Raw genomic sequence first — 26,116 nt, 5'->3', positions numbered from 1 at the left:
TGTGAAAGAGGAGGATTTACATGAAGGACAGAGCAGCAGAAACAAGTGGAGCGGAGGAGAGGGAGTCGGACACACTGGGACAAGGTGAGGAGACACGCACACGCACACACACACACACACACACACACACACACACACACACACACACACACACACACACACACACACACACACACACACACACACACACACACACACACACACACAATGCTCACTCATACAAGTGGAACACATGTTTGTGGCAGAATGGATTTCTACTGAAGTAAATAACAGGGCGAGGAAATGAGAACATCACCAGTGAAAGAAAGCATGAGAGATGAGATGCACAAAAAGAGCTGCAGTTGGTAGAAGCCATCTGCGTGTGTGTGTGTGTGTGTGTGTGTGTGTGTGTGTGTGTGTGTGTGTGTGTGTGTGTGTGTGTGTGTGTGTGTGTTGCTCCTCTGTGCTGTGCAGCTGGAGATGATGGAAAGATGAGGAAAAAACAAGATCTGAATAAGAACAGCAGGCGATGTGTGTGTGTGTGTGTGTGTGTGTGTGTGTGTGTGTGTGTGTGTGTGTGTGTGTGTGTGTGTGTGTGTGTGTGTGCGTGTGTGTGTGCGTGCGTGCGTGGGTGCATGCGTGCGTTAATTGCTGTCTGCTTGGTAAAAGAAAAACAAACGCTTTACATTGATGAGTGAACTGATGTAAATTCTGAACATTTGTCAGGGAAACAAAACGCCTTCAATAATGATGACTTTGTTAACCATCTATAGAGGAACGCTTGTAAGACTCTCCCTCTGTTTTATCAACTCCAGTGGGTTTAGCAGATGAGAGCAGCTCTATCATGCTGCCTTCAAACTGCAGATTTCAGCCTGGAGACACAAAACACCAGCAAGCTCCCACAGCCGCTTCAACTCTCAAACACTCTTTCTCATCACTTGACTTAACGTTTCTCCACAACACTGACATTGATTATTCAATTCATTGATCCTTAAAAAAACTATCAACAACTCACATGTAATCAGCACAATTTAGTTTTGAGCCTCTTGAAGATAATCTGTAATTCCAGCAGAACAACAGCTGGCGAACAGCTTCACTTACGTTTGACAGAAGAGATAAATCATCAGATTTGCAGATGGAGTTTAAAAGTAGGTGGAAATACCTGCTGCAGGATCACTGGACGTACAAACACCTTCAAAGAAGAGTGTTTTTATGTTAGCACATGACATAAAGCTGAAAATTAGACCCCCAATATCAGACCAACACATTTTCCACGTAAAGAGCCAAGAGATCGTTTAAACTGTGAACAATACTATTAAGGATGGCTTTTAACAAACATTAATGTCCTGACGGTGGAAAATTACACATTTTATAGTCTTTTCATACTTAAGGTTCTAAGAAATACCTTGAACTGCTGCGTAAGGGGAACACTGCTATATGCTGTGATAACAAGCCTGTGCTGGTGTGTAAAGAACATTGTGAAACAGGGCAAGAAGTGACCCGAACAGGATAAACCGATAACCGAGCCTTTTACAACTGGTTACATCAGCGGGGGTCAAACATAATGTCCAAGGGCCAAAACCAGACCGAAAGAGGCTCCAATCCAGCCAAACCACCAATTAAATTGTAATCATTTAGAAAACATTGATTTGTCAACAACATTCTTAAGAGTAGCGACACAACCAGTGATGCCTCTAATATGACCACTTTGTTCAGTAACAGGTAATCTAATGCGTTACTATTTCCAAACCAGTAATCAGATTAAAGTTACCTATCCAAGTCACTGTCCTGAATCTACTGTTGTACGTTGGAAATGAAGAGTCTCTTGTCTGTAAAGCCGCTTTATTACTGAAGAGAACGAGCAAAGATTTACTGGGCTGCTCCTCCGTTCTCCTCCATCCAACCAGACACACACAGGCAGCCTCTCATCATCGTGCACCTGACCCGCCCCCCTTGTCCATTCTCAGCCAATCACAGGCCAAGTCATTCACACGATGCGTTCAAGTAACACAAAAGAATAGGAACCAACAGAACATCATCAATTACCACAGCATTGCAACAATAACACAACTGCAGAGATGCTACACTATTTCTGTAATTCATTTTCCTTTGTCAAAACATATACCGTATAGAAGAGCAGTGCCCCCCCCCTTTTTTAAAGATGTGGCGGGTGTGAAGAATGAACAAAACTTCATCCATCCATCCATCTTCTCCCGCTTATCCGTTTCCGGGTGTCAGTCTGAGCACCGTCACCCAGATCACATTGCATCGATTACGAACCTCCCTGCGGGTGGTGACTCCACGGGAAACAAAACTTCATAAAAGATGATATTTTGCAGTGGGTACCAAAATGCAGAAACAACCATTAATTTTTTTTACTCATAACACCGCTCCGCCGGGGACTTGGCTCACCCAGCAGCTGGGTGTGCAGTTGCCTCCCCTCTCCCCGCCACTGGAAACGCTGCACGCGGCCCACCTCATCTGGCCCTCGCGGAGGGTTTCTCTGAGGGTGGTGTCTGCCGTCGGGTGGAGGGTGGGTCGGTGGAGCGGGTCGAGTTGGTGGTCTGGACACGCGCATTTGCAGAACTAGTTCCGTGTCAACAAATGCACATGTAACTACCGTATTATACAGAATGTTTTAACCTGCACTCACACGTTCCCAATAGACACGCACCCCGAAGCTTGCAATCACACCCTGCGCGTCTGTTGGGAACTATACGGTGTACAAAGTTTTAATACCGGTTCCCAAGGTGGAAAGATTCGTACTTGCAGAAGAAGCTCTATGCAGTGTTTAGATGGCAATATTCCTCCACCCTGCAGAATCTGACGCACACTGAAACCTCCAACAACAGGCTCCGTGCTGGTGACCATGGCTCCAGGACAAAGCACCCCGTTACCATCTAACATGACCATGAAATGATCTATGTCACAGCAGTTTGATGGTGCAATCATTGAAGAAATGATCCATGAAATCAGTTCAAACTGTTTTCTCTCACTTGTTGTTGTTGTTTGCTGCTCTTGTCTGCAGGGAGAATTTAAAGTGCACAGTCTAAATAAGCAGTCAAACACATGGAAGAACACTGAGGGTAAAACAGGGAATCGATGTTGGCTCTACACACCGCAGAGATGAACTGATGATATACAGTATGTCTCATATGAGCAACCAGCAACCGCACTGTGGTTGTACACTTTAAAAAGTCCTCGAATACAGACTTCGTCTTACAATTTATTCCAAGATGGGATTTTTCACCATTGTCCCTGTTGGAATAAAGGTCTGTAGTGTGAGGACGATCCATGGCTTACAGAAATGTCAAAAATACAACTTTTTTTGTCCAGGAAATAGTTGTGCAGTTGAATTATTGAATATGTTGAGAATGAGAGCTGGTCTGACCTTATGAGTGGAACTGCTGCCCTTCTGAATATTCATCTGAAACGCCACTGAATGAGTGGCCTCACCTCAAAACCTCTCGGTGAGGAGCAGCAGCCTCTCGGTGAGGAGCAGCAGCCTCTCACTGAGGAGCAGCAGCCTCTCACTGAGGAGCAGCAGCCTCTCGGTGAGGAGGAGCAGCCTCTCACTGAGGAGCAGCAGCCTCTCCGTGAGGAGGAGCAGCCTCTCACTGAGGAGCAGCAGCCTCTCGGTGAGGAGCAGCAGCCTCTCGGTGAGGAGGAGCAGCCTCTCACTGAGGAGGAGCAGCCTCTCCGTGAGGAGCAGCAGCCTCTCACTGAGGAGCAGCAGCCTCTCACTGAGGAGGAGCAGCCTCTCACTGAGGAGCAGCAGCCTCTCGGTGAGGAGCAGCAGATTCTCTGTGAGGAGGAGCAGCCTCTCACTGAGGAGCAGCAGCCTCTCGGTGAGGAGCAGCAGATTCTCTGTGAGGAGCAGCAGCCTCTCACTGAGGAGCAGCAGCCTCTCGGTGAGGAGCAGCAGCCTCTCGGTGAGGAGCAGCAGCCTCTCACTGAGGAGGAGCAGCCTCTCACTGAGGAGCAGCAGCCTCTCGGTGAGGAGGAGCAGCCTCTCACTGAGGAGGAGCAGCCTCTCGGTGAGGAGCAGCAGCCTCCGACGGCCTGTTGCTCTGACCGGCCTAAAGAGTAATTTCCAGTTGTGCTGAGTCATGAGGTTGATATTACACGAAGAACAATAATCAGTGAACAAAATGCCTCCAAACCCACGAGAAGGCAGACGCTGAAGCGGTGACATTTAGTCCTCACAACACACTGCAAACCAACACCCCCCCTCCAGCTGTCGCCCGCAGGCTGCTGACCTCTGCAGCCACAACACAAACTTCAGCTCACACCTGTTTCACATCACCATGAATCACCTTCTTATTCAGCCTCATTTTCACCCATGGATCTCCATCTCTGGAAAGAGGGAGGAAATATTCCATCACCACTATACCGGAACAGGGAAGTTTGACCAAAATGTGATATTATAGTCTGATTTGTTGTAATCTGAACAATAAAGCAATACTGATGCATGTTTCCAGTGTGACACCGCTCAAAGCTGAAACCATCACCACACGCACGCACGCACGCACGCACGCACGCACGCACGCACGCACGCACGCACGCACGCACGCACGCACGCACGCACGCACGCACGCACGCACACGCACACGCACACGCACACACACACGCACACACACACACACAATGTGTTAGAACATAAAAGCCCTCGGCTGTGTGCTGCAGTCCTGAGATCACCTCCACAGTCTGACCACTACCTATGCTGTATATCTCCCATCTGGACAGTTGTAACTGTGATGAGATATTTACGTTCTGTTCATGAGCTGATTGAATGTTACACCTGATCAACGTGTGTTTGAGTTGAGATTTATTGGATCTGTGCGAGGACACGGGATTTGTACATGAGCTGAATGTTGTGAGAGGACTAACTGCAGCAGCAGTGACAGTGGGGTAGTCTGCACACACTGCCATCGGGCTTCACGTCACTCATTGTGTGACATGACCAATTATCTGCTTTGTTGCGTATGCAGAGCCCGCTGATGTTTTTTATGTCGTTGTGAGCCGCTGCTCGGAGCCGGCCGTGTATCAGCACTACTATATGTCCTCCCTCTGCCACAACACCACAGTAGATTCATACCAGGAGTTAAAGGCTGCTACTTTAAACAGCACCTCACTAACAATCTTTAACCCAATGTAACACTTCACCGAATCATCATCTGTCATTAACATCTCTGCAGCAATCATTACATGAGCTCCACTCACCAGCTGAATTCAACATGGCACTGCATACATGTAGTGGCAGCATTCTTGACTAGGGTATTCTACCACAGGGTAATAAATGTCATCCGTTTGACTCCATGCTGGTCGTTTTTGGGTGCAGCTTGCATGGTCTCCCTGATGGACATCAGTTTTCTCAGAAACTGTCTAAAGCCATGGTTTGTGGCGAGACAGGACAGGGTGGGGCGGGTTTGGTTGTTTACTTATGCCGCTCACTGGTGTGCACACTGGTTGTTTTGTTAACTCGGCTTATTGAAATGTGGGTCATCACGGCACCCTGGTCTTCCGACGAGGTGAATGTCTTCCTCTTCATAACAGGAGAGGAAGAGATTCAGCGAGAGATGGACGCTGCTGCTCAGACTGAGAACGTTTTCCAAGCTGAGGCACACAGAACGGACGCTCACGGCTTTACTCGGACGACCGCCTGAGTCCCGGCCAAAACGTCCGCGATGGTCCCACAACCACTGTTTCGTGATGACGTTACATACTGTACCTGCGTCGTTATGTGGCATTCACAACCCCACCTACATTTTAACCGTACTCTCTGCGGGGGGACTTGGTGCACTTTGCGTTACTGGACCGTCCCGTCCCGCTCCAGCATGTACTGGGACCGAGGCTTAAGACCTCATTCACACAACGTTTCAAGTGAAGATGCACTGTTTTTACATATTAGTTCATTTAAAATAGTTTATCATTTACACAGCAATGTTTTGAAAACGATGTAGTTAACATGCAGGACCACTAGAGGGTGTTGTTGTTTGTTCATGTAATGAAACCACACACACATGCACAGGGAAAACAACACGCTATCCGTGGAACAACATGTTGGACCACATGAGATCTGATATGTTTTCATTCTGAACTCACGAGCTTCTGCAGTCAGAAAGTATAATGTCTCCTACAGACAGATACGTCTGAAGCTAAACAAGAAGGGAGCTGTGGTTCTTGCAGCATTCATGGTGGGAAAAGGAGAAGGAGTGGCATTTCCTCAATGGCAATTTGCAAAGTATATTTGGGAAGCTCTTATTCATTTCCACATGCTGATATTTTAGCTGCTGTGATGGAGCTTTAGTGGGGTTGTTACATGGATGTTTACTGCACCATGCTGAGTTTATGACCGCTGCCTAAAAAAGATCCGCTGAGGTGAGAGGACAAATGGTTCAGTGAAAGCTTCAGGAAGCTGCTATAGAGGAGCTGAAGGGCCACATGTGGCTCCACAGCTGCAGGCTGTAGACCGGACTGGATGGATGGATGGATATGAATCAGTGTTTGTAGAAAACAGAGTATGTGCTGTTCAAGATGTTGTCTTGTAGATTATTTTCTTTTAATGTCAATGATGTAGCCCCAAAATGTTCTACACTAGTATGAAAACACCTTCAGGTATTTTAATATCAGTGCAGATGAAATATATGGACGCTTGCAAATCATCAGGAGTTAGAATACTGCCCAGGTAAGGTCCTAATGAACCAGCTGAACAAATGCAAGCAGCTCCACTGGTTTGATGAAACACGACTTAAGTATGAAAGGAGGAAAACCAAAAGCTGCTCTGTTTTCACACTTTAATGGTGTAACAGCAGTGACAGAGTGATCCTCTGGACCACTGGGATAACTCAGGAGAGCATTACCAAGCAGCTGAGAGCAAGAATTTAAAACAATCTGCAATATCAGGAGAGGAGCAAGTGACCTTTCTTACAAGCATACTGACGTATCAGCTCAGCGCGGAGGGCGGGGGCTTGTTCATCAGCCTTTGTGAGGAGGCATGTCTCCTCTCAGTGCTTTAAACTGTTGTGGGACGTGGATCCCGGTTTAACTTGAATAGCATAAACACTGGTGTGTTTGAGGTGAAAGAACGGGAAACTATCCACCACCTCACACGCATGCATACACACACACACACACAGTCGCTGGAGATGTGTGTGTGTTCAGCAGCAGACAGTGTGAGTCGGCAGTTCTTTCTCATGACAAAGTGGTAAACAGAGCTTCAGTTAGCCTGTTTTGTCTTGCCAGGATCTATGAGCGATATTGACTTGTGATGCTTCTGGAGGTGATTCAAGTCTCTTCCATTACATCACTCAACAGGTTGATCAAAGCATTTAAAAATACACATCTGTTAGTGGTTTGTACAAGACTTTAATGGGAAGCTCTGCTGATGGTCTGTTTTACTGATTTCTCTGTCAGTAAAGCCAGCACCCCGTCCAGCAGCAAGTTCTGCACACAATCTTTATGGATAAAAGTAACCATGCCATTCACAGCCTTTGTATTCCATAATCTGGAGGTTCATGTGGCGACAAGCAGCTCTCACTAGATTCAATAAACATTTTTTATCTGGTTTTCATGTTGTTGCACAGCAAACAATCTTTCCAAGATGCTCATATCTCACTGCTCGAGACAGACTGACGACTAAAATCTGCATCAGCCTGCATGCTGCCCTACACTGCAGGTGATCAAAAGTGTTTCGGACTGCACCTCTCACAAAGATACCTCCAAATAAATCCAAACAACTCCAAAGGAAAAAAAAAAGGTTAAACACTCATTTAATGTGGACAGACTCTTACGAAACATGAAATAGAAAACATTCATACATACTTGCTATTCACAAACCTTTCATTCCAAATAAACTCCACTTACAATATTAATATAACCGCACTTTCCAATACTTATGAACTGGATCTCCATCGGCTCTTTTGTTTTAAACCGCATAAGCCCATCAGCGCTCACCACCTCACAGCTATTCAGTTGTCATGCTCCAAAAAATGGAACAGCTTTTCTATGGATGAGTAACATCTCATCTTTCCATTAATTCACAGTAATTCCTGCTTTTCATGAGTGCACACTGCATGGAAACATAAATACAATAGAACCTGTGAGGAGCGGACCCGGTACGAGCGTACACCCTGTACTGGGGGGACACGTCACTGTGCATGGACACATATTTAACAGTCAACACACCTTAATGAGCGACAACCTGCCTGACGAGGACAACGGACAGGTTTTCCTGGCAAATTCCAAGCTGAGCGACACTGAAACGGCCAAAATACTTGGGCTGGACCGGATTATTGGAATATTCAGGCGTTGTGGTGTCAGGAGATTAGTTTTGAGATCTGAATAATCGCCGCTTACCCTCCATGATTTCCACATTACATGTTCGCAGATGGCTCTTTATTATTTTTCAAATTGTGATTGCTCAGACGGGGCGACGGAGGAGCTCCTCACACAAGCGCCCAGTAGCTTTGCACAGTTGTCGCGCACAGGTCGCACAGGGTGGATGACGATTTTCACGCGTCCTCTGCGCACATGAAGGTTTGACTTTATGTGCGGTTATACCTTTTTTTAGGAGGTTATAAAGGATTTATACACGTTTTATTTGACATTTCATTGTATTTTGCACCAGAATGTTTCATTAAAATTTACTTTATGTTGAGATTGAAATCATTTTCAGTACTAAATGTTTGATCTTACAAAAATATAGACAATTTCATTACATACACTGTGACCACAACAAAGAAAAACTTTGAAGTGTAAATTTAAAGGGTTTTGTTGTAATATTTTTCCAGTCTGGTCCACTCAGGATGAAACTGGACTGTATGTGGTCCCTAAAGTAAATTAAATCTTATTTACTTATTATCTTGTATACATCTTATATACATGTATATATGTATTTATATTGTATACCTCTTGTATTGGTTCAGTTATGTGCTTTTAAATAACCGCAACATATTTGGTGTTTGGTTCGTTCAATATTAACTGGTCTTACAATTTGTCCTTGTGACCTGAACCTTTCGAAAAGAGGACACCTGTCTTCAGGGGACACTTGCCGTTGGATTTTAGGGCGTCCCTACATCACAGGTTTTACTGTAATCCCAGTTCCGTCAGTCCTTTTCCATTAGTTTATTTAAGAGGGACAGAACAGAGAGCACTGTGACAAAAATAGCAACCGATGCCACGTCCATGAGCCATCTAGCTGAAGGCTAATCTGCAGACCCGGTCCCCAAGGTGAAACTGACACAAGAAAACAGTTGTACATAGTTATACATAAAACATGCTATAGTATAAATAGTTTACAGATTTAAAAAAAATTATTTATTTAATGTTGGCATGCTTAGTTAGTCTTTAACCAGCGCTTTGCTTTGCTTTGCTTTGCTGTTGAACTGGTTCAGATCTGTGAGGGTTTTTAATTCGGCAGGTAGGTTGTTCCAGATCTGTTGACCCTTAACTGAGAAGCTGCTTTGACCGAAAGTGGTTTTACATTTGGCTGGTTTACGGACACCGTTTGCAGCGCCTCTAGTGGTGACACCACAGGGGTTCCATTGCTCTATCATTTTGCATACAAACTCAGGCGCAAGATTATACACACATTTAAAGTTTCATTTTAAGAACGCGTATTTAATCAAACTGCCGAGACTTAAAAAATTGTGTTTTTCTAAAACTGTACAGTGGTGCCAGCTGTTTATTACACGTTAATAACACAATGATGATAACTCTGTGGGTCAGACTGTGGCCCCGGTCAGTATCTTGTCAAACATGATCCGAGGAAATCCTGGATCAGGAGATAGAGAGATACTGGAGTCCATGCCTGGATGGTCAGGACTGTTTGGGGAGCAAAGCTGGGACTTATTAGACTGTATTAGACAGGTGGTCAGGATGTTATGGCTGGAGCAGTTGCAGGTCGATGCACACTACAGAATTAGTCATTTTCCTGAACGTGAACCCTCTGTGGGTGCTTCAGTGGAACAAGCAACAGGCAGGTTTGTCCTTCAGAGGCTTTGGATCTGAAAGTGCTTTTTGAAAACATTCCCTTCTCCTGGAGTCAATTCCTAAGCCAGGCAAAGGTTGAACAGTTGAAGGTTCAGCGGTTTACAGCACACAGTGAATGGAAGGCAGAAAATAAGGCTGCAGCACAATGTGAGATCAGACAGGACGTATTTCTCATTGCCCTCATGATCCCACCAACATCGACTTCCACTTCTCGAGTTAAATTATTTTAACGTACATTTCTAAAAATAGATTTAAATTTGCAATTTAATAAGAGGCTTCCAGGAACCAGAAGCTCAATATATTTACACTCTCCATTCGATCATTATGACTGTGAGCACTCTTCTCTAATCTGATGTGCGCTAATTGTCAAATGTCACTGTAATGTAGACCCCCTGCCATGGTTTACTCATTTTCACATCAGTAGGACCCTCTTAGTACCAGACTTTCACCCAAGAGGCCTATTATTCATACAGTCAGTCTGTCAATAAGTCAGTTACAAGGTGGATGATTGAATCTGCAGACACAAGCTGCCCTGCTTCAACGAGTAGTGCTGATGTTAATATGTTCATTATATCTTCACTATCAGTGCCTAAACACTAGAGATTTAAAGTATCACTGCCGTTGATCATTTGTCTTTGTGAGCGTGCTGCGTTTTGTCTCCCCCCAAACTTTCCTGATCCAGTCCCTGCACCTCTCCACCCTCCTTCACACGGTCACTGTCGTAGCAGTGATCGGAAAGCCTCAGCAGCTCCGTAGCTTAGCAATGGTATGAAGCAAACTGCTAACTGGGACTTTCTAATGATATCAGAGAGGTGTGTGTGTGTGTGTGTGTGTGTGTGTGTGTGTGTGTGTGTGTGTGTGTGTGTGTGTGTGTGTGTGTGTGTGTGTGTGTGTGTGTGTGTGTGTGTGTGTGTGTGTGTGTGTGTGTGTGTGTGTGTGTGTGTGTGTGTGTGTGTGTGTGTGTGTGTGGGGTACAGAATGTCAAGCAGTCAGAGCCCCTGGTTTATACCATTACTGCAAATTCCAAGAGAGAAACACAGAAGATAGGCAGAAGACAAATGAAGTGAGAGGACATCTTCAGCAGGAAACAATAACTCGCCAGAATTCAGCATGACCTGCAAATGAAATTAGGAAGCATCTCAGTTTCCATGCTCGTCTTTCCACAAAGACCAAAGAGAAAGTATTTATTGGTGTGAATGAAGCAACCTTAAGCTCACCACCTATTCCAGGTGTAACGGGTAAGCAATCCAACAAACTCGGTCCGTGTACCTTCCGGCCATGCGATTTTCGGAAACCATCTGATTTTCATTTTTAGATTTGATATTGGGAGACGAAAAACGAGAGGCAAGCCGTCTCACGTTTTTTCGTCTTAAAATTGAAAATGGAAAAACGGAATTCAATTCAATTGCTCAAAAAACAAAACTTCTAAAACGCCGCCTCGTGTGGATGATCGGCCAACAAGCGTTCGTTCACGTGTGGACGGCCCCTTACATTCATACAGCGTTTTGGGCGTCTGCTTACATGACAACGGTCCTCAGAGTCAGTGAAAATGCAACTTTTTGAAAACGCTCTGCCTCCATTGTCGTGTAAAACAACACTTTTTGGAAACACTCCGACTCGGTCTCCGCGTAGACGAAGGAAACACTGCTCCGCGTCCTGATCACTGCGGCCGTAGCAACTAGTCCTTCTGCACATCCTCAGTAGCCGGACAATAACAACAAAGTTTCCTCCAGAGTGTCATGACTGCCAGTCCATATTCTCCTGGGACTTGGTACTTTTATTTTGATAGTCACTGTAATAACAATCCATCTCTGTCGTCTGTCCACTAGAATGTCTGTGTTCTCCCAGTGTGAATGTTTAGAGCAGATTGTTCTCTGCTGAATGTGTGTGTGGTTTCATTGCAAAAACAAACAGCACCAACTAGTGGCCCGGCATTCTAACTACTTCGTTTTCAGCATTTTAGCTGTTTCTGTGTTAACAAATTTTCGGAACGTTGTCTCGTTAACTTTAAACTTTTCTGATACGAAAATGCAAAAACGTTGCATCTGAACTCGAAATGTGGTGTAAACAAGACGTCAGAGACACATTGAGAATACCTACAACACAAAGCTGAACACAAAAAACTGAAAAAGAAGCACTGTCATCCGGAGCAGAGTTGTCAATGCAAAGTCTCCCGATCTGTTTCCTCATTTAATTCCTTTCCGTCCTGAAGTGCTCAAAATCTTCAGATTAAAAATCATGAATATTCATTGTCTTGTAGAGCTGTACCTGTAACCCTGAAATTCAGCTCTTGCTACAGAGCGAGGAGCTTGATTTGCTCGTTCCATCATGAAGTTGTGCATGTTTTTTTTGTTTTTTTAAAGCATTTCTTCACCTCAGACTTTCTGTGTGAATGACGGATTAAGTGCCTCCTTTTTGACATTTTACTGACACATTTCAAAAGGCTGTTTTATGCAACACGCTGCTGGCTGAAATATTTAACAGCCAGCGAGTCTCAGAGAGGCCTGCTGGGCCTTAGCCTCTGCAACATCCACCTATTCAATCTATATTTCATGGTCATAAATGAATGAACTGCTGGCTTTTCTTTATATAGCTTCTTCATGGTGGGAGACTTGTTAATGGTCAAATACAGCCGTAAGAGCAATACATTCCATGCAGCTGTGGACAAAAGCATCTTCTGAAGCTTTTTTGCAGCTTTTTGTGGATCAGTTTGTTTTTCCTGGTGAAAACAAGTGATCGCACTACAGCCTGCAGCAGCTGATATGAGCGCTGTAGTTTTCTGTCATGCTTTGGAGACATGTTTTATGTGACTGGAATAATTTATATCCACTCATATTTGGCTGTATGATTAACATTTTCTTTGGTAACATCAGAACATACTGTATCACTTCTGCAACACTTAAACAATTTCTACATTTCTAATGAAAGAACATGAGTGGACACTATCTGTGTTTACATGGACCCAGATAATGATCCATCAAGTCTGATTGGAGTTAAAAACCTTCATGTTACCAGGTGGATCATTAGATACGGTCTGACTGAGCCCATTCAGAAAGAACAAGAGTTCTGGTTCATGTGTGTCCTTCTTCTGAACAGACTCCATGTCCACACTGCTTCTGATCAGCAGAAAGCCTCTGCGCCTGGTCAGCAAAAGCTTTTTCTTGCTCGAGGGAGTTTTTATCTTTCCACAGACACTATTACCTACATATGTGGATCTGTTGGGATTTTCTCTGTAAAAAGCACCTAGAAATGACTCTGTTGTATTTGGTGCTACATAAATAAAGTTGAATTGAATTGAATTGGTCTCCACAGTTGGAGTCAGATTCTCCTCACTGTGCACACTGTTTAAACCTAGCATATCACAGCAGGATGTCCCAGTAAAGGTTTGCAGTGGTTTATAGCAGAAGAGCAGCAACAGGCACGGTTTATAATGAAACTGAGTGGATTGAGCTGAAGAAGACTCTGAATGTGGCACACAGAGCCTCGAGTCCCTTCCACAAAATAAAACAATTCAAGCTGAGCTGTGACAGAGCAGAATCTGAGTTGAAGTCAGGCGGGGAATCACCTGAGGCTCAGACTGATCATTTGGACATTCATGGCTGTCAGACCTGATGGAGTGAGGCCGGTACATTACACTGAGGAGCGAATAAAACCTAAAGAAGAAAGATTCCTCCTGATACTTGATTTGACCAGCAGCGTTATTCTGCTTAAATTCTCACAGCTAACATAACATGTTGCCACTGCAAGCTACAGACTTTATTTCAATGGTTAATCATTCTATATTACCGGCACTATTCCACGTTATTGCCGTTTCCTTCTTCTGTTGCTTTTTTCAACTTGGACATTAAACACAAGTAAAAGGGGAGCTACTGAGACTTCACTGTATTGAGGAGGAAAGCATCAGCAGGATACCTCTGGGGAGAAGTAGACCTATGAAGATGTTGGGGGGGAAAAGTGGTATGTAGCACCGCATTATGTAATAATGGTGCTATAAGTAATAATGTAATACATTTTCAACTCATTATGTAATAACGCCGCATTTTGTAATAAAATTCTTGAACGGATTTTCTAAACTTTGACGGATTTTGTAATAACTTGTTACATATTGAAACTGTTGTTACAAAAAATGGGTGTTCCACTTTTCTTTTTTAAAGGAAATTGAATAATCCATATACATGGTTCTATGTTTAATAATGAGGAAAAAATGAAGATTCAGTTGGACTAGAATTATATGTCACACTTTGCTTTTTCTCCTGTCCTGCCAACATAGCAATGGTAGAATGCAGGGATCTAAATCAGGTGTAACGTTTCAGATCACCTGCCATTGTGGCTGGTAGAGTTTTAAAGTTAAAATCACATCAGTATTTCCACCAGCCAAAAGAAGAAATAAAATGAAACTAGATTGTAAGTGCCACTGAGTGCATTTAACCCTCATTTTGTTATAAGTATTACAATATGTACGAAGTTATTATAAAATGCGGCAAAGTTTATTAGAAAATGCAGAATTATTGCATAATGAGTTGAACATGTATTACATTATTACATATTGCACCATTAGATCATACTATTTATGTCTCCACTAAGCTATAATCTGCTTTCACAGTTAATAAGCAAAACCTGTGTTACAGTATTATGTGAACCAAATGTAAATCCAAAAGTACTGAACAACCTCAGCTCATTTTTCACTATTATTATTATTATTAACTAACTAAACATAGTTTATAAATCCCCTTGGGAAAATTCCTTATTTTTTTAAAATAACGATCCTATTTGTAGGATTTCTAGGGTGCGGAGGTGCAGCCACATTACAGAGGGGTCAAGACCCACAGTGGTGATTGAACCTGTGAATTTCCAATACAAAGTCTCTCTAACCTCTCGGCCACCACCGCTCCATGCCAATGCAACACGTTCAGGAAGGCACTCTATCCAACCACTGCGAGCAGTTTGAGGTTCAGTGCTTTGCTCAAGGACACTTCGACATGTGGCGGTAATGATTGGGGATTGAACCTACGACCTACGATAGAAAGACGACAACTCTATCAACTGGGCCACAGTCACCCCATTATTATTATTATTATTATTATTATTATTATTATTATTATCACACACATACTCACACACCATTGGAGGCTGCAGTCATGCAAGGCACTGCCACCACAATAAAAATGTTCAAGCAAATTCAACTGAATTTAATTTTTGATTTCTACTGCTCCTATTATAACACAGTCATTTGAAGGCACTTTTATGGAGAAAAACTAACAATTCCATATGATCAAGTTGAGAGGACAGTGGGGGAAAAAAACTCCTTTTAAACAGGAGGAAACCTGCAGACTCAGAGGAGGAGACGTTCTGTAGAACCACTGCTTCTGATGTTGCAGTCGGGATGAGGTGATAAAAAGAAAGAAAAGGAGAGGACAGACTGACACATTTGGGGTTTGGGATCCAAACCCTGCTTTAACAATTGGGTTAGGTGTTTTCTATAATTTGGTGATTGGATTTCGTTTTGTCCTGCAACAAGAGAAATAGTTTTCTTCCAGATTCGATGGGTTATTATTCTGTCCTTCCACTGCTCTGCCCCACATCAAATCAAACTGGGATCTTTGATTGAGATGCCTCAGGCCTAAATAGTGACATTTGGTAAAACTTCCCTCCGAGACACCTCCTGCCAGAGTCTAGACGTGACGTTATCCTGAGGGATGACCTCAAAAACATCTCGGAAAAGTGTTCACTGTGTGAATGCAGCTGGAACATAGTATTCGGTATCCAGACCTCCACACACATCCTGAACCTTAATTCAGTGTAATGATGGATGTTTGTCTTACACTTACTGACACCCTCATCTTCAACACCAACAGGCACAATGACGTAGCAAGAGGAACAGAAATTAGCTACTTAAAAGAGTTACAGCGTTCGTTGTTATCTGTAGAAGATTTTGTCATATTTCATTTCTTGCTTCAGGCTTAATTTCAATAGGAGAGATCATAAAAAAATTAATGCTAATATACCAGCCACCCAATACTGGGCTGGTGAGCTGTTGCCTCGGTAGGTGGGTCTGACGCACTAGGCGGCTATTGTTTACTTTTTTGCTTTGTGTCCATCAATTGAGTCCAACGATCCGGTAAGATATAAACAATCTCTTTATTTCAGTTAAGTTCTTAAGTTCAATTCTCCAGAGCACAAACCACAAGCATTTTCCGTTAAACTCCGCCAGAGCGGTCAAAAACCTGTGTGCCCTTCCGGGGTCAACACCTGTCTCCTCCTTCATTGCGCCAATCTATATGCGCATGACGTCAGTGACACACCCACACAGGTCAAACATTTGTACACAATCCAATATCACATTTGGCTCCTACAGCTAATCTAAATCTTTATAAGGACTGAAAAAAAAAAGAGCTTTGTCCATGACATGGATAGTTTTCTCCTTTATTCGGGTTCACAGTAGATGAAACGGATGCTGGAAAAGGGAGTTTTTAAACCTGAAGTGTGCAACTGCAAAGTATACACGATTAAAAGCACAAGAAACATATTTCTGCTCGCTTCATTAGTGATGGATAACGGTCAGTGTGTCAAAAAGGAGAACGTTAAGAATGCAATAAAGTTACCAGAGTGACTTTCTGTCATCACTGTGTTGATTCCCATTGAGGAACGTTCCTGACTCCGCTCACAGGTAGACGGGCACAAGCAGCAATGGTGCCGGCTCAGAACAGAGTCTCATCTGAAAGTCTCATACAGGAAGGCGTTTCACTTGATCCCGGTTGGGAATATTGGTGTGAATCTGCTGCTACGCGAGCCACCCCTCTGTGTGATCATGCATTTTCAGTGATCCTCAGACACACTTGGAGAAATCCACAGTGTGGTAGTTTTGCTTGATGACGGAATAAGAGGGGTTCCACAGTAAGACCGAAGAGAGGAGCAATCAGAAAACAAATCACGGCTCAAACACATCTCACATGACGTGATGGTAATAATGGATCATCCACAGCATTTATATCACAGACCAGAAGCTTTCTGCGATGAATCCTTCCCCATAAAGACATATTGTTTCATGGATTATTCAGCCCAAGGCTCCAATACTCCAGTCTTATTCACAGCACAGTATTTGGAGCTTATAGCGCTCCACATGAGCAAAATGGGTGGAAAAAGATGAAAGGCCACATAACAGGAGGATTATTTTACTGACGCTGTCTGAGATCTTCTGCATTTTATTACTTGAGCCGTTTGGTCCTCAGCAGGAACGTTTTTCATTGATTTGCTTGGTTTGTTGAGAAGCTGGGAGCCATCAGAACATATCATCAGGGGTTTAGCCAATCCCAATCAAGGTAGGCCCTCCCTTTGACCCTGCTGCAATGAGGCAGCTCTGCTCTGGCACATGGCACCACAAGAGGAAGTACTTCCTCCTCTTCCCAAGATTGGCATTTGTGGGCGGAGCCAGTCCAGCTCACACAGACACAGCAGATTCTGAATGCAGCTCATATGATCCAATATTCAAATAGAGGAAAATCAAAGAAAAGATAGATTTGGTGCAAAAAACTTTGAATATAATGTTTTTGGCAAAAACAAGACCATGTGGAAGCATTGAAAAGCTGGATAATTTGACCCCTTTAAGATTTGACTTAAAAAGATAGTAAATAGTAAATTTTATTTCTATAGCGCTTTTCACAGACATGAAGTCACAAAGTGCTTCACAGTAAAAACAGATAAAAACAGATAAGAGAAAAAACTGTCTTAAAAACACAACAAATGCCGAGAGTCAGTGGCAGCGTGGGTCGATTAGACTACAATGTTTTGGCAAACAAATGTGTTTTTAGGCACTTTTTAAAGATGTCCGCTGAGTCCAAGATGATCTTTATGACATTTCATCTCCACAAACAGATTCCACACTGTCCACCACACTTTGAATTTAAAATTTTTTCACTGAATTACTGATTTTCACCTTACCTTGGTACTTGATAAAAGAGCTGTTAAGATGGCATCCTAACATTTTTTAACTATCGAATTGCCTGCTCTGTTTTATCCCCCTAATTTTTTTCCCTCCAGTTTACAACATAGATATTCTGCATTTTTACCAAGAAATGAATACACGTGTATACAGAGTTACTCTGTTGAATCATATTCTACTCGAAAACCAAACTCTCCAAAAATAGCTCTTTCACATACATGGATCCCTGTGCATCTTCTCAGAAAAAGCGAAGCAATGGAGGACACGCCCACTCTCACCATATCCAACCAACAAACAAACCAAACGCCCCCTTTTGGACACGCCCCCTTTCGCCATTACCAACCAACCACGCACTGGAGAACATGCCTAATCTCACCACTACCAAACAACCAACCAACCAATGTCATGGTTTTCATGGGCATATGATTTCTTTCTGAATAAGGAACAACGGGAATACTCCCAGGAGCTTCAGAATCCAGATGTAAAACACAGAGAACGGGTGCAAAGGGAGGTATCATGTAAAAGCATCAGTTAAAAGGAATATATCCATTGTTTCTCACCTGATTTTCATACCCTGAAAACCAATAAATAACCTTAAAAAATACCGGAGTCAGCTCTTTCACACTGTCTTAGAACTGGTGCGTATCTCAAATGTTTGACCTCATCAAGGTGTGACAGTTTCTAGGCTTTTCTCCATGAACGGACCCAATCATTGACATTTTCTCACTAGGGCCCATTGGGAAATCTGTTACTGTCAGCACTTGCACGCATTTGCACAGGAAGTGTTGGCAGCTGGTAGTATCTTAGAAATGAAAAATGTGTTGATGAGCACATCATTCTCACTCCTAACGTCACTCACATCATGAGAGACAACCGACTTTACAGCTGAGTCAAGAATAATGATTTCAGTTATTCAGTGGATTTCTCTCAATAACCCACCTTTGAGACACAGGAAACATCCTAAATCTTAAATTACTCCGGCTAAAATAGGGATTCTGGCCTGTGGCCTTGGGCTGGATTATCTACAGCCACCCTCAAGCACAAGTACCCAATGGAGGGAGCTGAAGACTTCAGATAAGAACAGAACGTCCGGAATATCTCTCAGGAAGTAAAGACACTGAAATACTTCCAAAAGTAAACTGTACTAAACTGTAAAAGGGAAAGGAAAGGTGTTTAGCCACAACGGGGTTTAAACTTATGCATATCAGGTCTGTATCTGTTCAATGTGCAAAGGAAGGCAACTAAAAGACATTATTTCTAAACAACTAATGTCTGTCCAATAATTAGTATGACACTAATGTCATTGTTTGTGCTCTACAGTACTGACACATCCACACATATTATTTATAATGTTTTAGAGTTAATCTGCATGTATGTCTGTGGACTGTAGATATGTTCAATGGGAATGTGGACGTTTTTGTTTTGCCTTTTCCATTCTGACTGTTTCTCTGCAGTTTTGAGTTGAAATTGTGAATAAGTTACAAAAGGAGTGTGGCAGGTTCGGCGTGTTTACTGTTACTTTGTGAGCTTAAAAATAATCAAAGAGGTAATGGATAGACTCAAAGGCAAACAAATCTGGTAAGTTCCAAGAATGACAGAGTGGATTAAATTTTAGCTGAAGAACCAGTCATTTAATTTAGAAACAACACAGCATTGTATTCTACACAGTAAAGGAAGCAGCTCTCCAAGATCAATAGATTGACAATCTCCAGCTTTTGGACAAAGGGACGGCACCCTGATCCAGCTCCACACCATCAATCATTCATCAGCAGCAGGTGAAAGCAGAGCTCTGACCTTTCCTCTGCTGGGTCTTGATACACAACACGGAGTCAGGAACACATCCTTGTACCCGTCACTTCTCTGACATCAGGTTGAAGTGATGTCATGTAACGTCAAGCTTCATGAAAATCACTGTCCACCTAACACTGTTCTGACTGTGTCTCCACAGAACATGACTTGAAGATGAGCAGTTCTCAGACTGACTCAGGGGAGAAGGACTCCAAGGACTGTCCACCTCCAGAGGAACTGGAATGCAAAATCTGTTACCAGCGCTACAATGCCCACAACCGCAAGCCCAAGATCCTGGACTGCCTGCACAGGGTCTGCACCCGCTGCCTCATTAAGATTCTGGACATTGCGGACGGTGCCGGCTGCATCTCGTGCCCCTTCTGTCGACACCAAACTGAGATCTCGGAGTACGAGGTGTCAGCTCTGCCCGACGACGTTAACATCATGTCTCTCCTGGCAATGCGCGACAAGTCCTGGAGCTCAGACCAGAACAGAGAGGTGGTCCTCACACCAAAGAGTCTCTCCTCCTCCAGCCCATCTCATGACTCTTCCAACTGCCTGGTCATCACTATAATGGAGGTACAGAGAGACTCGCAGCACCCCTCCAGCCAAAACGGCAGCTCTGATGTGTATGCCGAGCAGAGCTTGGACTCTGTGTCGATCGGATCTAACGGAGTGGCTGCTCAGGACGCCCTGTCCAAGTTCTGCAACCATGTCCCCCGCATCCTGGTCTGGCTCCTCGGGTTCCTGTACTTTGGCTCGCTGCCTCTGGGAATTTACTTGCTAGTTATCCAGAGAGTCACTCTGGGCATTGTGTGTGTCAGCTTAGTACCCTCAAGCCTGACAGTTTGCCTTGTCTACGGATTCTGTCAATGTCTGTGTCAAGGCATGTGTGACTGCTCCTCCAGGGGCTGACCCGGTGGGTCCGTGCATAGAGGAAACAGTCCACTGAAGAAAACAGGGTCTTCGTGTGTTCTGTGGCTTTGTACCTGCTGTTAAAGTGAGGATGGCATTGGCATCCTTACATGGTTTATTCAAGCTCAACAACAGCCAACGAGGTGAGGTCAGGGGATTTTGTGCTGTGACTTCTACCTACAGCTGCATTTCAGACCTCAGTGTGGCTGAGAGGAACACAGCCAATGAAAATCCTGGAGTGGAAGCAGCACAATACCTGCAATTCTGTCATGTACTTCTGCGATCTTTATTTGTTCGGCCTTGCGTGTGAATGACCTAGTCCAGCACAGCATTTGAGGGCAGACCTTTAACTTTTGGATGGCCTAACCACAGCAGTAATAATAATCCTGGACCCTCAGTCATCAACACAGGCAATCATTTGTTACGACGCACCGACTTCCTCCGGGGATGTTAAGCCTTTTTTTTGGTGGATTTCTTTGTTTCATTTATCTAACAAGACTGTATTTTTTTTTCTCACAAAAATTAAAGCCCTGTTCACCTAAACCAAAACTATTCCCCACTCAAAAATGGAAATCCACACGTCACTATGAACATGGCTTAAAATGATAAAATACATATGCCAGGTCTTTAGGTGGCGCTGTAGCTCTGCCACAGAAATAGACCAAAATCCTCATATTCGAGAAATCCAACATATCGCCTTGTTAAACCCACTAGCATCAGTAGCTTCTGCTGCTCCACCTGGAGCATGTAGTCCGCCATTGTTGTTGTTGCTATGTGACGTTGCGGAGAGTGTTGGAATGACATTTGGAATGACAATGACATTTTCAGCAAATGTGCATCTTGCTCGTCAGCACCTTAAAGCTGAGGCAGCCTTTTAAAAGTTGCCCACTATGGAACCCGAAGATTCTTGTCATTGATTGGTACATGTTTGTCCCTGAGGACGGGCTACGTTAAATACATTTCACAATGTAAATTTGCATTTGTGTTACCGGGTGTTTCTATACTGAGCTGATCTTTGTGAACCGGTCATGGCATTGGAGTTTACTCCAGTACTTCTGCATTAGGGCTGGGAAATATGGCCTTTTTTCAATATCTCGATATTCTTTAGGCCACATCACGATACATGATATATATCTCAATCTTTTGCCTTAGCCTGAAATCAACACTTTTGATGCATGCAATCACACTAGTACGGCCATTATATGACTACATCAAAACATTGTTGTTCACACTATATTAAAACATAATAATAATAATAATAATAATAATAATAATAATAATAATAATAATAATAATAATAATAATAATAATAATAATAATAATAATGGCTTGAATTTATATTGCAAATTTTTTCGAGCTGACTCAAAGCGCTAATATTTAACTTGGATGTGATAAAGGGGAAACCACAACAAAGTGGATTTTGCCAAAGCAGTATTTATTAAACAGCACAATCATGAAATTGTCATTTCTTTCTTTTTTTCTCTCTCACTTGAATAAACAACACAGGTAGACCATTCTCTGCTAAATATTTGCGACGAGGCAGATTACATCTTGAGTCAAGTGTGTTTTCCAAATCTAGACTTTTCAACCAGACTAACTGGGAACCCGCTGCGACGCGGGTGACAATAAACCGTGGGGCGACCCGTGACGGGGGAGAACGATGGGCAGGTGACGCGGGCCTGCAGCGTTCGTCCGGCCCGTATGGGCCGGGGGTCCTGGACCATGGCCTGAGCTGGACGGAGGTGTTGCCAACTGAGTTAAGGTATATGATGTAGCTCTCACGAGAGTATGGGATGTCTGTAGGAGCGCTCGTTTTAGTCAATAAAGCAATTGAATACCTGCGGCTTAAAGCTGCAGTGTGATACTCAAATATTCACAATACAGTCATCTTCTATATCTTCCAAAGAACAAGCCGCGATACATCGAGTATACTCGATATATCACCCAGCCCTATGCCACATGTTTAGTCCTGCTGTAGGAGGAATACCTCTGTAGCACCCACTAGTGGAGGGAGTGTGAATGACAGTTAAACAGCCTTTTGTATGTGGAAAAATCATGGGTGATTAATATTGGATGTTCTCATTAAAAACAGGTACTGACATCACAATGGCTCTGAAAGTACAGCTAAATAGCAGGACTCTGTTCATTTCTGAGGCACATGAAAACATTTATTGACTGGGGAGGATCCATGTCCCTCCAGGAAACACTCACTGTTCTGTTACAGCAGTATCTTTGGGCAGAGGTGTGATGGGGGTTTTACTTTTGCTTATGAACGGTCCTGAACTCATCTTCATGCTGATGTGATTTGGAATGTATGAGGTATAAACCTGCCTTCGGTCATCTTTTTTCCACATGCAGCCACATGTTTAATGTTCAGTTTCTTCTTCGGTTGCATGTAGATGTCCAGCTGAAAGCTGCTTTTGGGTTATGGAGGAGCTTCATGCTGGATTTCATCTGTTTCCTATGTAAGAAACACTTTCCTACATATTCCTTTTAAGTTTGTGGACTGATATATGCTTTTCTTTCATTATTGTTTGACAGTTTGCACAGTGTGTGCTGCAGCTTTAAGCTGACTTTACAGTATTGTACACACTTTGAGTGAAATCAAAGAGATTCTGCATTTGTCTGAAGCTTTATTTTCATGCTAAAGAGTTCACTTTCTTTTTTCCTTCCTTTTCCTTTTCTGTAATGTTGATAACTGAGGGACACAGAATTATTCCTTTGTCATTAAATCAATGATGAAATTCAGGTAACTATTTTCCATCTAAATGAAAATAAAGCATTTCTTATGGATATAAAGACTACCAGTGAAAAATGGTCTGTGTATGATGTAAATGGACTCTCATCATCCCTCCGTCAGTGTCACTGCTCACTGTCTCATTGTCTGCTTTCCTCTTTCTGATTGTGAAATGACCGACTGCAGCTCTCTGCTTAGCACCAAACAGCTGATTACAGATGCTACCAGACAATGAAATAAATGGAGTTATTTTCTATGCATTGCTGCTGGCATGTTTATTTTTAGAGCTACTGATTCACTCACATTTCTGACTGTCAACCAGACACAATCATCACAGGTAAATCAGGTGTTGTCTGTCTCAGTAGACTGCTGATACACTTCAAAATAATGAAATCACAAAAGGAGAGTTATTTTCATTTCACAGGGAGACAGAGCAGGTGCGGCTTTCCTGAAAGAGGCCATATGAAATCAAATCAACTACGTTTCTGAAGACTTTGCCCCACGGGACAGTAATGAAGCCAGACGCTGCTGAGAAGGCCTCCTACCGTCCAACAAGCCAGAGACAAGGATTAAACAAAGACATGAGTGCTGTCAGGCACCATCAGCAGGTCAGAGAGATGAAAAAGATTTCACTTTCAGCCTGGATAAATCAGCTCTGAGACGGAGAGCTCGTCAGAGGAGCATTTGATCAGCTACTTTTACCATTCAACATATTTCAGTACTTAAAAAGTACCTGGAGGGTTTCCATTTCACCAAATATGAGATGAGCTGGAGAATGACTATCCAGTGGTGTAGAAATCCCTGGAGGGGCAGAGGAGGATCAGCACCCCCTATCCTGTTAGGAAAAGGTGGTTTGCACTGTAAACATAGTTATAGAAATGAGAAGTATAGAGAGGGAGGGGCAGTGATTAGAGATTGTGTGTTTGGGCCTTACCATGTGTGATTTGCATGTTCTGGCTATGTAAGCAAAGGTTTACTCCTCAAACTGTGACTGTTTCCCACATCTCAAAGATGTGCATGTGAGCCCTCGTTTACACATTTCAAACAAAAACACATCGTTGTTTTCTACTTGTTTCGCTCTTACAAAGCAACATTTTGGAAACGATGTCCATGTAGCAGGCAAACCCACTACCTCAGGGTCCAGACACTGAGACATGGACACTGACATCCCAAACACCATGGGTGCATCCTAATAGTCCCTACTATCTCCTCCCAAACATTAAAGTAAAGTTTTTGTGCTGCCTATTCTCAGTTTGCATTGGTTATTTATTCACTTGGCAGCCGTTTCACTTTAGTTCCTCGTAGCCTGGAGCCCCTTTTCCTTTGATTTCCTTTCAAACCTTGTGATATTTGAGATTATATCAGCGGTTAGAGGCACAGGGGAAAGAGGTAGAAATATGCTTTTTGTAGTCCATTTTTGGAAATTTGTATTTCTTTCACCACGGCAGACGTCACTAACCTGAGCTGTGGATATTATTACCTCACCTAGTGTAAGTGTGGTCTGACTGTGACAACAATGAGATGAACTTTCCCTAACTCCTTTAGGAAGCCTCCTAACACCTTTCCTTAACCCTGTGACCTCATCCAGGGGGTTAAGGAAAAGTGGATAGGAAAGGAGAAAGGAGGGACTATTCGGAAGCACCAAATGTTTATTGTCAATTAAAAACACACACACACACACACCCACACACACACCCACACACACACACACACACACACACACACACACACACACACACACACACACACACACACACACACACACACACACACACACACACACACACACACACACACACACACACACACACACACACACACACAGTTTTCCTGTAGGGCCACTCGTGGGCCCTGACGTTTGGTTTGGTAATGAAACCACAGCTTTGTAGTTAAAACCAAAGCAGTTTTCTGCAGTTTGCCGCCCCTTTGCTGGATTTGCAGGTGCGAGGCCCACTTAGGCCTCTCTTGCCACCAGGCGCTCCTTGGGAACACTTGGCTTCAGTGAAATGAGGACTGTGTGCCCTGGATGACGCTAATAGAAGCTTACAGCTCTGCAATTACTCGATTACACAAACACTTCTGCCAAGATGACTCAACAGTCCAAACCGAACCTTGTTCACCAGCGTCAACCTCACTGAGGGGGCTTATCCACCGGAAAGAACCAGGTGCTAGTTCGGAGCCAGGGCCAGACTGAGCAACAGTTCTTTGTCTTTCCACCACCAAAGCCCCAGCCTACCAGGGGCTAAACTGGTGCTACGCTGGTCCCACATCATTGCTGGGCCAGAGCGGGACCAAAGTGGGGCCAGAGCGGGGCCTGACACATCATCAGCTGGGGGCGGAGCTATCGCTTGAGGTATTGGTATCACTACCTACGAGGCGGAAGAGGGGTTGAACTGGCTTTCTGAAATCTACAGCGAAGACAGAGCCACGGAGTGGTTATAGAGGAAAAATTTAAATAACGTGTGGGAACGAGATAATGAGCCGTTCCCTCAAGTTAATAATACGAGGGAACAAGATAATTTAATCCGCGATCGTGGAGCCGTAGCTCTCGAGGTGCAGAGCTCCTCTGCTGTCAGTCAGCTGTGTCGGATATATCATTTAGAAGCAGTTTTCCGTTGTCGTTTTTTTCAGGTTTTTCATGGTAACATCATTGTAACTAACTTGACTTTTATGTCTTGTATGGCGTTATGACCGCAGGCTGAGGGACAGCCTCATGCAGACCTTAATATTTTGTACCCACAGAACTTCTTTATAATGAAGTGATA

General features: G+C 43.5%; 2 protein-coding genes across 2 annotated transcripts in view; one reads left to right on the top strand and one right to left on the bottom strand.

Annotated features, from left to right (window-relative positions):
- The window catches only part of cep89 (centrosomal protein 89), a gene marked incomplete at its 5' end in the record, with an annotated part of 61,276 nt that overhangs the window by 7,496 nt on the left and 27,664 nt on the right, over positions 1-26,116 (bottom strand). The gene's annotated exons all lie outside the window — the stretch shown is intronic.
- LOC308126394 (E3 ubiquitin-protein ligase RNF182) lies at positions 21-20,614 on the top strand (the record flags this gene model as incomplete). Its single annotated transcript, XM_080490762.1, has 2 exons — positions 21-84; positions 19,860-20,614. The coding sequence occupies 2 exons, from the start codon at positions 21-23 to the stop codon at positions 20,612-20,614; spliced, it is 819 nt and encodes a 272-aa protein (XP_080346888.1).

The sequence above is a fragment of the Lipophrys pholis genome (genome assembly GCF_963383615.2).
Source record: "Lipophrys pholis genome assembly, chromosome: 2".
Taxonomy (NCBI): Eukaryota; Metazoa; Chordata; class Actinopteri; order Blenniiformes; family Blenniidae; genus Lipophrys; species Lipophrys pholis.
The sequence above is the reverse complement of the archived record's forward strand: the minus strand, read 5'-3'. Positions and strand labels throughout refer to the sequence as shown.